The 19157-nt window shown below is 42.1% G+C and overlaps 1 protein-coding gene across 2 annotated transcripts in view; it reads left to right on the top strand.

Moving 5' to 3' along the window:
• adamts6 (ADAM metallopeptidase with thrombospondin type 1 motif, 6) overlaps positions 1–19157 on the top strand; it is a 92380-nt gene that overhangs the window by 66511 nt on the left and 6712 nt on the right. The window contains exons 20-24 of one of the 2 annotated variants that reach the window (XM_053686643.1): positions 8396–8534; positions 10289–10418; positions 12302–12506; positions 13437–13613; positions 17620–17776. In XM_053686643.1, coding sequence (XP_053542618.1) covers positions 8396–8534; positions 10289–10418; positions 12302–12506; positions 13437–13613; positions 17620–17776 — 808 coding nt within the window. The remainder of the gene's footprint in view (positions 1–8395; positions 8535–10288; positions 10419–12301; positions 12507–13436; positions 13614–17619; positions 17777–19157) is intronic. The other variant, XM_053686644.1, reaches the window with a different exon arrangement.

Raw genomic sequence — 19157 nt, 5'->3', positions numbered from 1 at the left:
AATGAAGAGTAATGTAGAGTAATGAAGCGTAATGTAGAGTAATGAAGAGTAATGAAGCATAATGTAGAGTAATGAAGAGTAATGTAGAGTAATGAAGAGTAATGAAGAGTAATGAAGAGTAATGAAGCGTAATGAAGAGTAATGAAGCGTAATGAAGCGTAATGAAGAGTAATGAAGCGTAATGAAGAGTAATGTAGAGTAATGAAGCGTAATGAAGAGTAATGTAGAGTAATGAAGAGTAATGAAATGTAATGAAGCGTAATGAAGAGTAATGAAGAGTAATGAAGAGTAATGAAGAGTAATGTAGAGTAATGAAGCGTAATGTAGAGTAATGAAGAGTAATGAAGCGTAATGAAGCGTAATGTAGAGTAATGTAGAGTAATGTAGAGTAATGAAGCGTAATGAAGAGTAATGAAGAGTAATATAGAGTAATGAAGCGTAATGTAGAGTAATGAAGAGTAATGAAGCGTAATGAAGCGTAATGTAGAGTAATGAAGCGTAATGTAGAGTAATGAAGCGTAATGTAGAGTAATGAAGCGTAATGTAGAGTAATGAAGAGTAATGAAGCGTAATGTAGAGTAATGTAGAGTAATGTAGAGTAATGAAGCGTAATGAAGAGTAATGAAGAGTAATATAGAGTAATGAAGCGTAATGTAGAGTAATGAAGAGTAATGTAGAGTAATGAAGCGTAATGTAGAGTAATGAAGCGTAATGTAGAGTAATGAAGAGTAATGAAGCGTAATGAAGAGTAATGAAGAGTAATGTAGAGTAATGTAGAGTAATGTAGAGTAATGAAGCGTAATGAAGAGTAATGAAGAGTAATGTAGAGTAATGAAGCGTAATGTAGAGTAATGAAGAGTAATGTAGAGTAATGAAGAGTAATGAAGAGTAATGAAGAGTAATGTAGAGTAATGAAGAGTAATGAAGCGTAATGAAGAGTAATGAAGAGTAATGTAGAGTAATGTAGAGTAATGTAGAGTAATGAAGCGTAATGAAGAGTAATGAAGAGTAATGTAGAGTAATGAAGCGTAATGTAGAGTAATGAAGAGTAATGAAGCATAATGTAGAGTAATGAAGAGTAATGTAGAGTAATGAAGAGTAATGAAGAGTAATGAAGAGTAATGAAGCGTAATGAAGAGTAATGAAGCGTAATGAAGCGTAATGAAGAGTAATGAAGAGTAATGTAGAGTAATGAAGAGTAATGTAGAGTAATGAAGAGTAATGAAGAGTAATGAAGCGTAATGAAGAGTAATGAAGAGTAATGAAGAGTAATGAAGAGTAATGTAGAGTAATGAAGCGTAATGTAGAGTAATGAAGAGTAATGAAGAGTAATGTAGAGTAATGAAGAGTAATGTAGAGTAATGAAGAGTAATGAAGAGTAATGAAGCGTAATGAAGCGTAATGAAGAGTAATGAAGAGTAATGTAGAGTAATGAAGAGTAATGAAGAGTAATGAAGCGTAATGAAGAGTAATGAAGAGTAATGAAGCGTAATGAAGCGTAATGAAGCGTAATGAAGAGTAATGTAGAGTAATGAAGAGTAATGTAGAGTAATGAAATGTAATGTAGAGTAATGAAGCGTAATGTAGAGTAATGAAGAGTAATGTAGAGTAATGAAGAGTAATGAAGAGTAATGAAGCGTAATGAAGCGTAATGAAGAGTAATGAAGAGTAATGAAGCGTAATGAAGCATAATGAAGAGTAATGAAGAGTAATGTAGAGTAATGAAATGTAATGTAGAGTAATGAAGCATAATGAAGAGTAATGAAGAGTAATGTAGAGTAATGAAGCGTAATGAAGCGTAATGAAGAGTAATGTAGAGTAATGAAGAGTAATGAAATGTAATGAAGCGTAATGAAGCGTAATGAAGCGTAATGAAGCGTAATGAAGAGTAATGTAGAGTAATGAAGAGTAATGAAATGTAATGAAGAGTAATGTAGAGTAATGAAGAGTAATGTAGAGTAATGAAGAGTAATGAAGCGTAATAAAGAGTAATGTAGAGTAATGTAGAGTAATGAAATGTAATGAAGCGTAATAAAGAGTAATGTAGAGTAATGAAGCGTAATGAAGAGTAATGAAGAGTAATGTAGAGTAATGAAGCGTAATGTAGAGTAATGAAGAGTAATGAAGCATAATGTAGAGTAATGAAGAGTAATGTAGAGTAATGAAGAGTAATGAAGAGTAATGAAGAGTAATGAAGCGTAATGAAGAGTAATGAAGCGTAATGAAGCGTAATGAAGAGTAATGAAGCGTAATGAAGAGTAATGTAGAGTAATGAAGCGTAATGAAGAGTAATGTAGAGTAATGAAGAGTAATGAAATGTAATGAAGCGTAATGAAGAGTAATGAAGAGTAATGAAGAGTAATGAAGAGTAATGTAGAGTAATGAAGCGTAATGTAGAGTAATGAAGAGTAATGAAGCGTAATGAAGCGTAATGTAGAGTAATGTAGAGTAATGTAGAGTAATGAAGCGTAATGAAGAGTAATGAAGAGTAATATAGAGTAATGAAGCGTAATGTAGAGTAATGAAGAGTAATGAAGCGTAATGAAGCGTAATGTAGAGTAATGAAGCGTAATGTAGAGTAATGAAGCGTAATGTAGAGTAATGAAGCGTAATGTAGAGTAATGAAGAGTAATGAAGCGTAATGTAGAGTAATGTAGAGTAATGTAGAGTAATGAAGCGTAATGAAGAGTAATGAAGAGTAATATAGAGTAATGAAGCGTAATGTAGAGTAATGAAGAGTAATGTAGAGTAATGAAGCGTAATGTAGAGTAATGAAGCGTAATGTAGAGTAATGAAGAGTAATGAAGCGTAATGAAGAGTAATGAAGAGTAATGTAGAGTAATGTAGAGTAATGTAGAGTAATGAAGCGTAATGAAGAGTAATGAAGAGTAATGTAGAGTAATGAAGCGTAATGTAGAGTAATGAAGAGTAATGTAGAGTAATGAAGAGTAATGAAGAGTAATGAAGAGTAATGTAGAGTAATGAAGAGTAATGAAGCGTAATGAAGAGTAATGAAGAGTAATGTAGAGTAATGTAGAGTAATGTAGAGTAATGAAGCGTAATGAAGAGTAATGAAGAGTAATGTAGAGTAATGAAGCGTAATGTAGAGTAATGAAGAGTAATGAAGCGTAATGAAGAGTAATGAAGAGTAATGTAGAGTAATGAAGAGTAATGTAGAGTAATGAAGAGTAATGTAGAGTAATGAAGCGTAATGTAGAGTAATGAAGCGTAATGTAGAGTAATGAAGAGTAATGAAGCGTAATGAAGAGTAATGAAGAGTAATGTAGAGTAATGTAGAGTAATGTAGAGTAATGAAGAGTAATGTAGAGTAATGAAGAGTAATGTAGAGTAATGAAGAGTAATGTAGAGTAATGAAGCGTAATGTAGAGTAATGAAGCGTAATGTAGAGTAATGAAGAGTAATGAAGCGTAATGAAGCGTAATGAAGAGTAATGTAGAGTAATGAAGAGTAATGAAGAGTAATGTAGAGTAATGAAGAGTAATGTAGAGTAATGAAGCGTAATGTAGAGTAATGAAGCGTAATGTAGAGTAATGAAGAGTAATGAAGCGTAATGAAGAGTAATGAAGAGTAATGTAGAGTAATGTAGAGTAATGTAGAGTAATGAAGCGTAATGAAGAGTAATGAAGAGTAATGTAGAGTAATGAAGCGTAATGTAGAGTAATGAAGAGTAATGTAGAGTAATGAAGAGTAATGAAGAGTAATGAAGAGTAATGTAGAGTAATGAAGAGTAATGAAGCGTAATGAAGAGTAATGAAGAGTAATGTAGAGTAATGAAGAGTAATGAAGAGTAATGTAGAGTAATGAAGAGTAATGAAGCGTAATGAAGAGTAATGAAGCGTAATGAAGAGTAATGAAGAGTAATGTAGAGTAATGAAGCGTAATGTAGAGTAATGAAGAGTAATGAAGCGTAATGAAGAGTAATGAAGAGTAATGTAGAGTAATGAAGAGTAATGTAGAGTAATGAAGAGTAATGAAGAGTAATGAAATGTAATGAAGCGTAATGAAGAGTAATGAAGCGTAATGAAGCGTAATGAAGAGTAATGAAGCGTAATGAAGAGTAATGTAGAGTAATGAAGAGTAATGTAGAGTAATGAAGAGTAATGTAGAGTAATGAAGAGTAATGTAGAGTAATGAAGAGTAATGAAGCGTAATGAAGCGTAATGAAGAGTAATGAAGCGTAATGAAGAGTAATGTAGAGTAATGAAGCGTAATGAAGAGTAATGTAGAGTAATGAAGAGTAATGAAATGTAATGAAGCGTAATGAAGAGTAATGAAGAGTAATGAAGAGTAATGAAGAGTAATATAGAGTAATGAAGCGTAATGTAGAGTAATGAAGAGTAATGAAGCGTAATGAAGCGTAATGTAGAGTAATGAAGCGTAATGTAGAGTAATGAAGCGTAATGTAGAGTAATGAAGAGTAATGAAGCGTAATGAAGAGTAATGTAGAGTAATGTAGAGTAATGTAGAGTAATGAAGCGTAATGAAGAGTAATGAAGAGTAATGTAGAGTAATGAAGCGTAATGTAGAGTAATGAAGAGTAATGAAGCGTAATGAAGCGTAATGAAGAGTAATGAAGCGTAATGTAGAGTAATGTAGAGTAATGTAGAGTAATGAAGAGTAATGAAGAGTAATGTAGAGTAATGAAGCGTAATGAAGCATAATGTAGAGTAATGAAGAGTAATGAAGAGTAATGAAGAGTAATGAAGCGTAATGAAGCGTAATGTAGAGTAATGAAGCGTAATGAAGCGTAATGTAGAGTAATGAAGCGTGATGTAGAGTAATGAAGCGTAATGAAGCGTAATGTAGAGTAATGAAGCGTAATGAAGCGTAATGTAGAGTAATGAAGAGTAATAAAAGTGTTAGTGAAAGTGAATATTTGGTGTGAAAAGCCTTTACTATAAAATCTTTATATTACAAGATTCATGCTCTGACCGTGCACTCTGTATCACACACACAGACACACACACACACACACACACACACACACACACACACTGAAATGTGCTTTGTGTGTGAGTGTGAGTGTGAGTGTGTGTGTGTGTGTGTGTGTGTGTGTGTGTGTGTTGTATTTTTGCTGGTATTTCTAGCACTTCAGTCCAGAAAAAAAATTCAGAGTAGAACTTTTCAGCATGAAACACACACACACACACACACACACACACACACACACACACACACACACACACACACACACACACACAAACACACACAAGTGTGCAGTGTGTGTGTTTGGCCAGACAGAGGTTTTCTGTGCACACACATATATAGCTGTTAAAACCACGAGCCAGAGTTCAAGTGAGGTTTGTGCACAGATGTGGACTTTATTTAGAGAGAGAGCCAGACAATTTCAAACAGAGAGCATTTAAAACACCTACTCACTCCGCCCTCTGTGTGTGTGTGTGTGTGTGTGTGTGTGTGTGTGTGTGTGTTTAGTTCTAACAAACAGCCAGTACACTTCTATGCATGCACACACACACACACACACACACACACACACACGCGTTCCTTAAGCCTGTGGGTTCAAAGTGACACGGAGCAGATTTGATAATTGTGTATATATTTGATAAGTTTAATATTCCCCAGCGTGACGTTATCGTTATCATCTACTCTCAGAGTTATTACACTTCTTATTAAGCTTGATTGACTCATTTTTATTTGATCTGAAGCTCATTAACTAGAACAAGTATTAATAATGTCAGCTTAACAACAAACAGCCTTGAAATCATTTTTATAATAAGGAATGTTTTGAGTCTACACTGTGACAGGGTCAGTTCAGTGACTGTAACACACACCGTGCGTGTCGTTCTGTTCCAGTAAACTCCAGTGACGGAGTGGTGATGACGTGACTGTTACTACACCCGCTGTTTTATTCCTCTCACACTAAAGCAACGATTCAAAACGCTAATTTATTAAAGAACAACATCTTTATAGTTACATTTAATGTTCATGAAACGAGTGAGTTCCTGTTCTCACTTACATTACAGCAGCTATAAACACTCGCTCCCTCACCATCCCTCTCTCTATTCCCTCTCTCTATTCTCTCTCTCTCTCTCTCTCTCTATTCCCTCTCTCTCTCTCTCTATTCTCTCACTCTCTATTCCCTCTCTCTATTCTCTCTCTCTCTCTCTCTCTCTCTCTCTCTATTCCCTCTCTCTATTCCCTCTCTCTATTCTCTCTCTCTATTCCCTCTCTCTCTCTCTCTATTCTCTCACTCTCTATTCCCTCTCTCTATTCTCTCTCTCTCTCTCTCTCTCTCTCTATTCCCTCTCTCTATTCCCTCTCTCTATTCTCTCTCTCTCTCTCTCTCTATTCCCTCTCTCTCTCTCTCTATTCTCTCACTCTCTATTCCCTCTCTCTATTCTCTCTCTCTCTCTATTCTCTCTCTCTATTCCCTCTCTCTATTCCCTCTCTCTATTCTCTCTCTCTATTCCCTCTCTCTCTCTCTCTCTCTCTATTCCCTCTCTCTCTCTCTATTCTCTCTCTCTATTCCCTCTCTCTCTCTCTCTCTCTCTCTCTCTCTCTCTATTCTCTCTTCAAGTTAATAAAACAAAAAAAACTGAAGTGTAAGCTCTTCTGTCCGAAGATGTTGAAAAACGTAAAGTTCCAGCTTCACCTCTGACTGTTACACAGCGCTGACACTGGAGACTCCTTCCACACACGCTACATAAACACGTTTCTCCTTACAGAAAACGTCACTTACAGACTCCTTCCATACATGTTAAAACTTCACCACACTGATTGCACATGTTTTATAATCTGTTTATTATTACACGTCCCGGTAAACCAGCCGTTGCTATAGAAACGATCACGTATCAGAGCGAGAGCATTAACATAAACCTGCGCTGCTGTCAGAGCCGCTGTTCTAGAGAACTAATCACCACCTTCTGAATTCAGAAGCACTGTGGTTTAACGTGAATTAATGCAGTAAACAATGGTACAGTTGCAATCAAAATCATTCACCCCACAGTGTAAATCAGGTTTATTATCAAAATGTACAGACTTTCAGCTGTTTGTGATGAACACATCAACCTAAAGCAATTGAAATGTTCTTCAAGTGTTTTCCCCAAATTCAACTGAAAATGCAACTTGCAAAATGCAATAATGATTTCTCCAGTTTAAAACTATTCACCCCCTTCATGGCGAGCATCTTTAGTAGAGCTCCATTTGCTGTTATGACCTTCTGCAAATGAGCTGCATAGCCAGACACCAGCTTCTGCAGCGTTCCTGAGGAATCTTCTCCCGTTCCTCATGAGCAACGGCCTCCAGGTCAGTAATATTCTTGGGTCTGCGTGCTGCGACCGTCTTCTTCAGATCCCACCTGAGATCTTCTCTGGGGTTCAAGGTCATGTGACTGTGACGGCCCTGTAGAATCTTCCAGGACTTCTTCTGTAACCAAGCATTGGTGGAGTTTGAGGTATGTTTGGGATCATTGTCCTGGTGGAAGGTCCGAATACGCCCAAGCTTCAGCTTCCTCACAGACGGCATGATGTTTTCTCCTGGGATTTCCTGATACTTCAATGAATCCATCTCTCCTTCCACATGCTGCAGGTCTCCAGTGCCAGAGGATGCAGAGCAGCCCCAGAGCATCACCGAGCCTCCACCATGCTCGACTGTGGACAGAGTGTTCTTTCTTCATTCTTCTTCCTCCAGACGTACCGCTGATCCATCGTGCTGAAAAGTTCCAGTTTAGTTTCATCGCTCCACAGAACAGAATCCCAAACCTCTGTGGATTGTTTATATGATTCTGAGCGACTTTTCTTGTGCTTTTGGGTCAGTAGTGGTGAACGTCTTGGAGCTCTGGCATGGAGACCTTCTGCGTTTAGTACGCGCCTTACTGTGCTCACTGACACCTCAGTGTCTGTTACACCGAGTCTCGCTGCAGGTCTTTTACAGTCACTCGAGCGTTTTTCACAAGCTGCCTTCTCACAAATCTGCTTGCAGCCGTTTATAGATTCCTTTTTCTGCCCCGTCCGGGTATTTCACGCGTTCCAGCTCAAGCACACCTGCTGTAACTAATGAAGCCCTTGATTAGTTTATATCAGGTGTGCTTGAGACACCTGCTCTGCATATCTGTGCTGTTGTGAGGGATTCTATTCAGGGGGGTGAATAATTTTAAACTGGAGAAATCATTATAAGTTGCATTTTCAGTTGAATTTGGGGAAACCGCTTGAAGTGTTCGTCGTGTCGAACTATTTGAATTGCTTTAGTTTGATGTGTTCATCACAAACAGCTGAAAGTCTGTACATTTTGACAATAAACCTGATTTGAAATGGGGGTGAATACTTTTTATTGCAGCTGTAGTTTATGGAAGTGTAATTTGTAATGTGTTATGGCTGATCTCAGACCTGTGGTGATACGGAACCTCTGTGTGCAGGTGCTACTGCAGGAACAGAACCCAGGTATCAGGTACAAGTTTAATGTTCCCATCCAGCGCACGGGCAGCGGCGACCACGACGTGGGCTTCACCTGGCACCACCTGCCCTGGTCTGAGTGCTCAGCCACCTGCGCAGGAGGTGAGACACACACACACACACACACACACACACACACACACAGGTGCACTGCTCACCTGTACGCCTGCAGATAGAAGTGAGAAACCCTGAGAACTTTATTAAACAGGATGGAGATTCGTATAGGTGCCTTGCAGTGTTGCATTGTGGAAAATTGTAAAGAATTTTACAAGCTATGTTGATTTCATTTTTTTGTGTAAATTCATGACATAAAAAATGCCAGTTAAGTCCGTTTCAGTTCCAGGTTGTAAAACTGCAAAATGTGGAAAAGTTCAAGGGGGGTGAATACTTATGCACAGCACTGTAGATATGATATGAGGGCGTATCCTCAGATCTGATATTTCTGACCCCCGCTATCTCTGCTATCTTCTGAAATCGTGGCCCAGGCCGAGGTCTGCCTCTGATTTGCAGGGCTGAAAGCCAGAACCACACATTAATGTGAGCTCTCACCTCAAACACAACCAGACTGCGCTCAGCCTCGCCAAACGCAAATGGCTTCCTTACAACAACAAATAGTTTTCCTTCTCTGCTCTTTTTTTCCCTCTCTCAAGCTGCAGCCACTGAAAACATTCAGAGCGCTCGCGATACGGTACGCGGCCGAAAAAATGCGAACGCCGCAGACTGGACTGCGTGGTGGCGGGGGGTGCGAGAGGTGCGGGTGGGGAGAGGGACTTCGACCACCACGGAGTGCACACTCAGTGCGCCTTGAACTCCACCTCATTTACACTAATCTGAAAATCCCCCGGAGCAACACTTATGTCATTTGCGAGATGTTTTGTTGTTAACGTTCCTCGTTGGCAGAGTCGAAGCCCTTCGTCTGGCGAATTCCACAGCGAGGATTTAAACCCCGTTGCCTTTCTTGATGTTAAAAGCTATAAAGTGTTGGGGTAGTCTTTTAAGACACTACATCACATTTGCACCAGTCCAGATGCTTGGCTCGAGTTTGGCCTGTTTTTCACGTCACCGTTTCATTGTTGTTGCAAGTCCAATAACAGGTTTATTTAGAGAAGCCTTATTTAGAAGCATACCCACAATAGCGCCGGATTGTTAACCAGTGACGAAGTAAATCTTCTCTATTGCGTGATGGAGCAGGGGCACAAAACGCCGTGATCACGACACGGTCCAACCCTGACTGGCGTTATTATTTTGCATGATTCCACTGTGAGTAAGCATCAGACATAACAAGCTCTCACAGCTTAGCAGACGCCTTTTCAATTTCTCAACATAATGGGTTCCCCCGACAGGCTGATAGAATAAAAATGTGTGTATGGAGGGCTAGAATATTCTCTCTTCTCTCTCACACACACATGGTGGCCTTGCAGGCTGGCCAGGCTTGGCATTCACCAGATTTAACTTCATATTTTTTTTTCCGCCGGAGGCCCCGTACGGCGCAGCACCGATGGCTTCGTCTGCTGAGCACACAGTGCAGCGCTGGCTCCGACTCCCACCGCACTAATCTCGCAATCAAGAGCCAAAGAAAAGAAGGGCTTCTCTGTAAAAGTCATTCAGCAAGACACTCACTTAAACTCCGAGGCATTTACACACCTAGAAATACCGCTGAGGGGAACATAATCCAGTTCCCGTCCTTCTCTGGGCACCGAGCGCTCTGTCAGCGAGCGGCTCTCTGGAGGAAGCGGCTTGTTTTTAGCGCGTGCACGCTGACCGCACGGCCACGTGACACTTCACCGAGTAGTATCAGAGACGAGACTCGCGAGAGAAAATCGCAGTAACGATGTGAATTTTCGCTGTGTCCTCAGGCTCGCAGAAACAGGAGGTGGTCTGCAAAAGGCTGGACGACAACTCGGTGGTCCAGAACAGCTACTGCGATCCTGACGGAAAACCACCGGAGAACCAGAGGCCCTGTAACTCCGAACCGTGTCCACCTGAGTGAGTATAGGACTAACCATACACAAGACTAACCCTCCTGGGCTCATTTAGGAGATCTGCTCTGATCGCATGCTGGTTCTACTCAAAACATCATCTCAGGTTTCCAGATGCAGCTAAACACCACAATTTCTAAATAAATAAATAAATAATATTCCAGCCATTCCATCTAGTGATTTGTCCTCATCGCAGAGTTCAGAACTATTCATACCTCACCTGCTTTAGCAGAACACTCTCAAACCCCAAACAGCAACGTGATTTATTTCTTCATTCGTCAGCTGTTTTAGATATGAACCCGTGCCAACAGAAGAAAAGAAAAAAGCCTCGGCATGAGAAACGGAGGAGAAAAGTGTCAAAAGTGCCCACCTGCGTTTAATTACATCAGCGGATCAAGTTTATGAAGTCTCCAGGGACAATATCCATAATACAAAACCTTACAGTTCGCCTCTGCTGTCCTGTCGATGGGCCGCGCAGACGATCAGAGGCGATCAGAGGCGATCAGAGTCGATCAGAGTCGATCAGAGGCGATCAGAGTCGATCAGAGATGATCAGAGGCGATCAGAGTCGATCAGAGTCGATCAGAGACGATCAGAGGCGATCAGAGTCGATCAGAGGCGATCAGAGGCGATCAGAGTCGATCAGAGGCGATCAGAGGCGATCAGAGTCGATCAGAGGCGATCAGAGGCGATCAGAGGCGATCAGAGACGATCAGAGGCGATCAGAGTCGATCAGAGGCGATCAGAGACGATCAGAGGCGATCAGAGGCGATCAGAGGCGATCAGAGGCGATCAGAGTCGATCAGAGGCGATCAGAGACGATCAGAGACGATCAGAGTCGATCAGAGACGATCAGAGGCGATCAGAGACGATCAGAGGCGATCAGAGGCGATCAGAGGCGATCAGAGTCGATCAGAGACGATCAGAGGCGATCAGAGTCGATCAGAGGCGATCAGAGACGATCAGAGGCGATCAGAGGCGATCAGAGGCGATCAGAGGCGATCAGAGCTCGGTCCGCTGTGCAGGTCTCAGTTAGAGGAAAGAAACACAGGATGGAAGAGTTTCAGCTCCGGCTCTGTGCCAGTGGAGGTTTTTGAGAATTAAACCTGAACTGAGAGATAGACATCACTAATAACACCATCACAAACCTGTTCCCAGTTCAACCAGCCTCCAACAACCTCCGAGAACTTTCCGAGAACCTCCACGTGTATGACAGCTCTGTGTTTGTCTTCAGATCTCTTTCTAACCTTCGCACTAATGACGAGGTTTGATGGTTAATTGGTTTATATGACGAACACATGACTGGATTCTGTAGTAATGCACCAGGTTTTAAATCAATAAAGCTGCTACACTCCAGTCATTCTTCTGGACATAGAATACCTTATGGATTTGTCAACGTTTTATAATCACTGTAAAGCACGCCCTCTAGTGGCTAATTGCGTTAATTAGCACTCTTATAACTAATAAATCTCAGACCATCACACTGACCATGAGGATTTATTGCACTTGACGACACACGTTTGTTCCTGGTTTAGATCTTACCTGACAGACCATGATCAGTTTTAATGGAGATTCTTCAGATCCTAAACATTACAGTACGGTGTCCCACAGGGTTCTGGATTAGGCCCACTATTATCTTCCTTTTATTTCCTTTTACTTCCATCTGGGGGAAGCTTTAAATAATCTTTCGAGAACCATAACATGGAGGGTTTTCCCACTGATATAAATAAATCTCTAAACCATCCAAACACCTTTTTTTTAAAAATAATAAAATGAACAGGTTGAGCACTCTCTGTCTCAAACCATCGCATTTCTGAATGATGGTGAGTTGTCGATATGACCTCTGTAGTCGCTGATGTAGAAAAAACCCAGAGGTTATATGTTCTGCAGGTGGTTTATCGGCGACTGGTCAGACTGCAGTAGGTCATGTGACGGAGGGACACGGACGCGTACGGTTCGCTGCATCCGCAAAATCATCCCTGCAGAGGAGGAGAACCTGGAGGACGTCCACTGCCTGACACATCGACCGATCGAGCACGAGAGCTGCAACAATCAGTCCTGTCCTCCGCTGTGGGTTCCTCTGGATTGGTCTGAGGTGAGAGCATCAGGAGGGTTCTGCTCCAGTTTGGAGAACTACAGACACGTCCTGAGAGATTAAACATGTCTATGTCATTAGGGGCTTGGTTATGCGCTTAAATAAGATGATCGAGAGTACAGTTCAAGCTTCTGAGATTCTTCTTGTTTACAGCTGTCAGGACAGATGTTTCTCTGCAGCGTCTAACGTAGGGATGAGACCGAATATGAACACATTATATCAACAGATACTTCCTTCTAAACGAATACAAATACAGATGTGAATAGGAGCTGCACCTAAGACCAGGTGTGTGAACCTGAACTGTGCGAGTCTTTCCCATCCTCAGGCTTTGCTTGGGAGATAAGTTAAGAGTGGTGCGCATGTGTTTCTGATGTATTTATAGAGCCGCCATGCCACGTGGCCCGCGCCGCGCCGCGCCGCGCCCACACACTGTCCACAGGACAACACGTCTCTACTGGAGTCTCCAGCACTTCATTTATGTTAAAAAATATTAACTTGCACATGTTTCTCAGCATTTTTTGAAGACCGTCGTCTTTCCTGTGAAGGTAAGGGGTCAGGGACGGAGGACAGGAAGTGCAGTTAAAGAAGCGAGAAGTACGCTAGCGGGAAACTGGGAGAACTTCACTTGGGAACTGAGGAAACAAAGATTAGAGACGTGATATAAAAACGCAGGTCTTTACCCAGCGCTGATTCTGTACTGTGATGCTTCTGGAAGAAATGGAATAGTGCACTGAACACATGACTGGAATAAACGAATCAGACGAGTTTAGGAGCTACAGAGATGCCCCTGGACCCGAGACGCCGAATCACAACCCCAAGACTTTCAACTTTACACATTTAAAAAGAATATTATTGAATAAAGTTGTCTCATTTCTGTCCTCCGTGTGTGTGTGTGTGTGTGTGTGTGTGTGTGTGTGTGTGTGTGTGTAGTGCACTCCGAAGTGTGGCCACGGCTTTAAACACCGCATCGTGTTGTGTAAGAGCAGTGATCTGGCTAAAACCTTCCCGCCAGCGCTGTGTTCAGAGCTCATCAAGCCCCCGGTGAGGATGCGCTGCAGTCTGGGCCGCTGTCCGCCTCCGCGCTGGATCCCCGGAGAGTGGGGGCAGGTACGGACACGGGGTCACACTGACCCCCATCAGCAAACTCACACCTGTCTCTCTGGCTCTGTGAAAATGGAACTTCACTGCCCTCATGGATATCAAACAATTGCAACCACAACACAGGTTTATCAAAAAAAAACAACACTTTGTTAAACATAGATGTGCAACAATTATTGGCACCCTGTTTTCTGTACTGTATCCTGCACTACGTTTTCTAAACTATTTTTATATGAACTGAATATGAATAATAATTTGTGAAGCTGGTGTACAAGAAGCTCACATGAATAAGTTCAGTGTACAGACGAGACGTGAGCTCCAGCTGAGCTCCTGCATACGAGAACGTGTGTTTTAGTGAACGGTCAGCAGAATTTACACTCGGATGATTAACTGAGGGCTTTAGAGAGGCAGTGACGTGCGACCCTGAGTCAGAGAGAGAGAGAGAGAGAGACAGACAGAGAGAGAGCGAGAGAGAGAGACAGACAGAGAGCGGGAGAGAGAGAATCAGACAGAGCGAGAGAGAGAGACAGACAGAGAGACAGAGAGAGAGGGAGAATCAGACAGAGCGAGAGAGAGAGAGTCAGAGAGAGAGAAAGAATCAGACAGAGCGAGCGAGCGAGCGAGCGAGAGAGAGAGAGAAAAAGAGAGAGAGTCAGAGTGAGAGAGAGAATCAGACAGAGCGAGAGGGAGAGAGACAGAGAGAGAGAAAGAATCAGACAGAGCGAGCGAGCAAGCGAGAGAGAGAAAAAGAGAGAGAGTCAGAGTGAGAGAGAGAATCAGACAGCGAGAGGGAGAGAGACAGAGAGAGAGAAAGAATCAGACAGAGCGAGAGAGAGAGAGAGACAGACAGAGAGTCAGAGTGAGAGAGAGAATCAGACAGAGCGAGAGGGAGAGAGAGAGAGAGAGTCAGAGTGAGAGAGAGCGAGCGAGAGAGAGAGAGAGAGAGAGAGAGAGAGAGAGAGTCAGAGTGAGAGAGAGCGAGCGAGCGAGAGAGAGAGTGAGAGAGAGCGAGCGAGATAGAGAGAGAGAGAGAGAGAGTCATTACTGAACGATGCTCATAACTTTGTCCTGAATGTTTGAAGTTTATTTCTGCTGAAGACGAGGCGTACGTCAGGGCCAAGAACATGACGAAAAAAAGAAAGTGCACTTCAGAAAGACGGTTTCTGAGATCTTCAGCTCAGGACGTGTTCTCTACAGCACTACAGACCTAAAGCTGCTTTTCTAGTTCAGAATCTTCGATTTCAGTGTGCCGTGTCCTAAAACAGCGCTCTTCTGGGTTGTTGTTTTTTTTTTTAAACCAAAAACTTGTAAAAGATTTTATTTGTGAAACGGAGATAAAAACAATAACAGTATAAAAATATTCAGGCTTTTATTATAAGTTAGAATTTTCCAGCAAATCTGCATCAGTGCCAGACACGAGGTCAAACCTCAGATACAGTTCATTTAAGGAAATTTTTTTAAAAAGAAAAAGCTTTGCAGATTTGGAAAAGTTTTGTTTTTATGTGGATTATTTGAGTGATTTTAAAGAACCTTGGACAGGCTTTCAGCAGCTCGTGCTGTCTTGAATTTAATAGGTGTAATCAATACTGCCAGTCACGCTGACATTTAGCCATGCCCACAAAACTCCATAAAAGGCAAAGAGCTGGAAATGACAAAGCAGCGAATAAACAGAGCCTGCGCTGAATCCAGTAATGCAGCTCAGCCACTGCAGCGCATCAGCCACCGCAGACTCCTCACCGGACAGCTACTCCTATTCGTCTTGATTTTCGGACATCGTGGAGCTTGTGTAAATGCTCCTGCGCGTGATTTATGAATAAATATATTCGTATCCAGCGTGATACATGAGGACTAAGAAAGGCATGACATGCGCTCGTGATTTGGCGTGGTGCCAGATGAACGGATTTCGGCCCGGATGGGAGGATAGCGATGCTGCTTCCCTCCTATAGCACTCCCAGTCTAGATGTATCCAGAAAAGTTTCAGGATCCTCCTCTAGAACAACAAGTCCTAATTCACAGGAAGGGTTCTAACGGGAGATCCGCGGGCTGAAAGCCGATCGGTTTAAATCCCACCCAAAGCCGCCAGTGAGTCAGCTGTTAATTCAGAAAGAATGAACCGGGAGCGTCACAGGCTGCTGGAAACTCATTTGAGGTTACTAGGAGTCCTGCAGAGATCCTGGAGCTGCCATCACGTCTTTCTGCTCTCTCTCACGCACGTACACACGCCGAGCCAATCGCAGAACGTCAGCGCTTCTGAAGCACGGCGCTCATTACCGTCCCGTCCCGATGAGCGAGCGACGAGCTGCGTGTGTGTGTGTTTTATTCGGTCACTGAGCAACGGCTCGTTTTTTCCACTGGCTCACAGTGTGAGGAGACAACTGGAAAAATCAGAAGTCTTTAACTTTTGTCGTGTAAAAAAACCCCTCCGCCCACTCATCCCCTCGTCCCTAAACACCATCTCTATAATTTACAACAGATGACAGCAGTGCAAACTTCCGTCAGCTAAAACACTGACCTTCCACCAGTAGCCGAGTGTCCACTTAGAGCTTCAGTGCTGAAGGACGTATTTATAGAGCAGGATAAACTAATCCTGAATAAAGATGAGCGCAGTGAGAGCACACAGACACTTCATTTCTGTAATGCTGAAAACATGAGCAGACGCAGGAGACAAACACACTCCTGCTAATTCATGCATTGAACAAAATGTATCATTTCTGCACACTTTTCTGGCCACAAGCTTCAGAATCGTAACGGTGCATTAGTTAAGATTCATCAAGATCGGAGCTCTAGTGACGAAGTAGGTGAAGTTCAACAAGTACACAAAGCCACGCCCCCAGAGTCTGTGATAGACAGTGCATTTCAGTTAGCGTTGGCATTACTGAGGATCATCATGATGTCACTTCTGAGCGATGAGGCAGACTGTTTATTTATTAAGGGCATTACCTGACTTCGTTATTTATTTATTTACAGATGATAAGAGTACCTAACACTTGTCGCACTGAATTAGGAGAGATAACGTCACTGCTGTTTCTCCACTCAGCCCTGAAACTGTTATAGCGAGTTATAGCGCTATCATATCCTGTTTTTCTTTGTAACTATCTTCCATGAGTTTTTCAGCTGATTGTTAGCTTCACAGGATTTAACTAGCATTACATACATTTCCATGAAGGTGCGATATCCAAAACACCCGGCTCCAGGAGGGATAAAAACGTTGTCTTTGATTCGTCGTGTGACGCTAGACATTTAAACAGAACAAAACTTTACACAGATGGTGTTTACAAACTGTAAAGGCGTGACACACGTCCAACTGCATCCCTTTCATCAGAAATACGCTTGTATTTTCAATAATCTTTGAAAATTGCAGAAGGTTTATTCCGGATTTATTGCATTTCTTGGAAGCATTTTCGAAGCTCATTTATTTGGCTGTGCTGGGCGCTGACCGCCAGATCTTTCTTTCCAAACAGACTGAGATGGGGTGGAGTGAAAGGCTTTGGGGGCGTGTCTATAAAAAGACTGACAGGCGGCCCAGTTTTCCAAAGAGGTTTTTTCTCAGCTGCACAATGCACCCATGCTGATGATGTTGCTTCAAGTATTATTTTTATGATATTCCACATAATTCCCAGGCTGTTTCTACCGGTAAGGGGAAAACTTGTAATAAATAAATAAATAATAAAAATGGACTCTTGTACCTTTAACGGGAACACAAACTTTTAAACACAGAGATACAATGAGCTATTAGAGAGATATAGCCACTGGATTGAAAAAGACCACAGAATCCTGTATTTAGGGCCGTTAGAGAAGGTCTGTGATTGGTTGTCTGATGCGACAGTCAGTTTGCAGCGCCCAGTAAAAGTAGGCGGAGTCTTGAACACATTTATTGATGAAACTTAATAGCGTCTCGAGTGACGCTAAAGGTCTGGATTGTGAGGCTACCTATGGGACTAGCAGGACTAGCAGGACTAGGAGATGCTAAGTGTGTGTGTGTGTGTGTGTGTGTGTGTGTGTGTGTGTTGTGTAGTGTTCAGCACAGTGCGGTTTGGGACAGCAGACGCGGACGGTGCAGTGTTTGTCCTACACCGGACAGCTGTCTAACGATTGTCCAGAGGCTCTGCGTCCCAGCATGATACAGCCGTGTGAGAGTAAATGTGATGCCACGCCCATTACCAACGGTGACGGTGAGTACCAGGACTTCTCTAACGTGAACATTAATTTGGTTGACATGGCAGGAACATTTTCTTCTGGCATCCTACAGTTAGAACGTTCTTTGGTTTGTTGCTGTAAGGGTTCTAAAGGTTCTGTTTAGAAACTTCTTTAAAAGTAGAACACTTGTGAAAAGCTAGAACTATTAACAATCTAAAGAACCTTTGAGAAACCAGCTTTAAAAAACAAACAGGTCTGCTTCCTTCCCTGGGTAAACCTGTCTGAGGATTCGTCTACTCTCCTGGCATTTGCATATTGCACCTGATTGGCTGTTGAGGTTTATGATGCGATAACACTTCCTGCCTGTCTCCTGTTTATCACTAAGTCAGATCTTCAGATCCTCTTTCTTAAAAAGAACACACAAAACATTTCACACTTTGTGGTCAGAGCTAGAACTAGTGCAGATTATGTGTCTGGTGGAAAAGTGCGATATTTATTGGCACCCAAACTGTTCGACGGCTTTCCTTCCCATATCAGATCAGTTTTCCAAATGGACTCTAATCTTGCATTTAATTGCTCCTCATCGGGGAGCAGTGATGGAGCATCTGCGTTTTCTTTCGACTCAAATCAGCAGGTAGCAGGTGCTTAAACGTTTACCTGCTCAGTGAATTTACACCATTATATCCAGAAATAAAATGAACATTCTGCACGAAAGAAATCACCAACATTCAGGCCTTTGTTTACTCCATTTAGTTAAAAATGGAACTACTGTTTTCTTCATCAAACTCAAACGGGTGGTGATTAGTTCTCTGGAACAGCGGCTCTGACAGCAGCGCAGGTTTATGTTAATGCTCTCGCTCTGATACGTGATCGTTTCTATAGTAACGGCTGGTTTACCGGGACGTGAAATAATAAACAGATTATAAAACATGTGCAATCAGTGTGGTGAAGTTTTAACATGTATGGAAGGAGTCTCCAGTGTCAGCGCTGTGTAACAGTCACACCTTCAGGACAGAGGAGTTTACGCTTTCTCGGTAACGTGCGTAACAAGCTGTCATTTTATTTTTTCTTATTCACATGAAGAGAGAGAATAAAGAGATGAAATAAAGAGAGAGAGAATAGAGAGAGAGAACCTGAACCTGAGCCCAACAGTACCGACAGTACTAACAGTACCAACAGTACTAACAGAACCAAGAGTACCCACAGTACTAACAGTACCGACAGTACCAACAGTACTCCTGAGTGTTGCGCGTCACAGGGGAACAGGCGGCGGAGATTTATAGAGCCGGTAATTACTGTCTGAGCTGCAGCATACATTAGAAGCGAAGAGTCTCAGCAGAGCATTCCTGAGTGCCGCTGAATGAAGAATGGACTCCTGCCCATGCGGTGATTACTGTCTGGATTCCAACACACCTG

Source organism: Ictalurus punctatus, chromosome 16 (assembly GCF_001660625.3).
Source record: "Ictalurus punctatus breed USDA103 chromosome 16, Coco_2.0, whole genome shotgun sequence".
Classification (NCBI taxonomy): Eukaryota; Metazoa; Chordata; class Actinopteri; order Siluriformes; family Ictaluridae; genus Ictalurus; species Ictalurus punctatus.
This window is presented reverse-complemented; position numbering and strand designations above follow the sequence as displayed.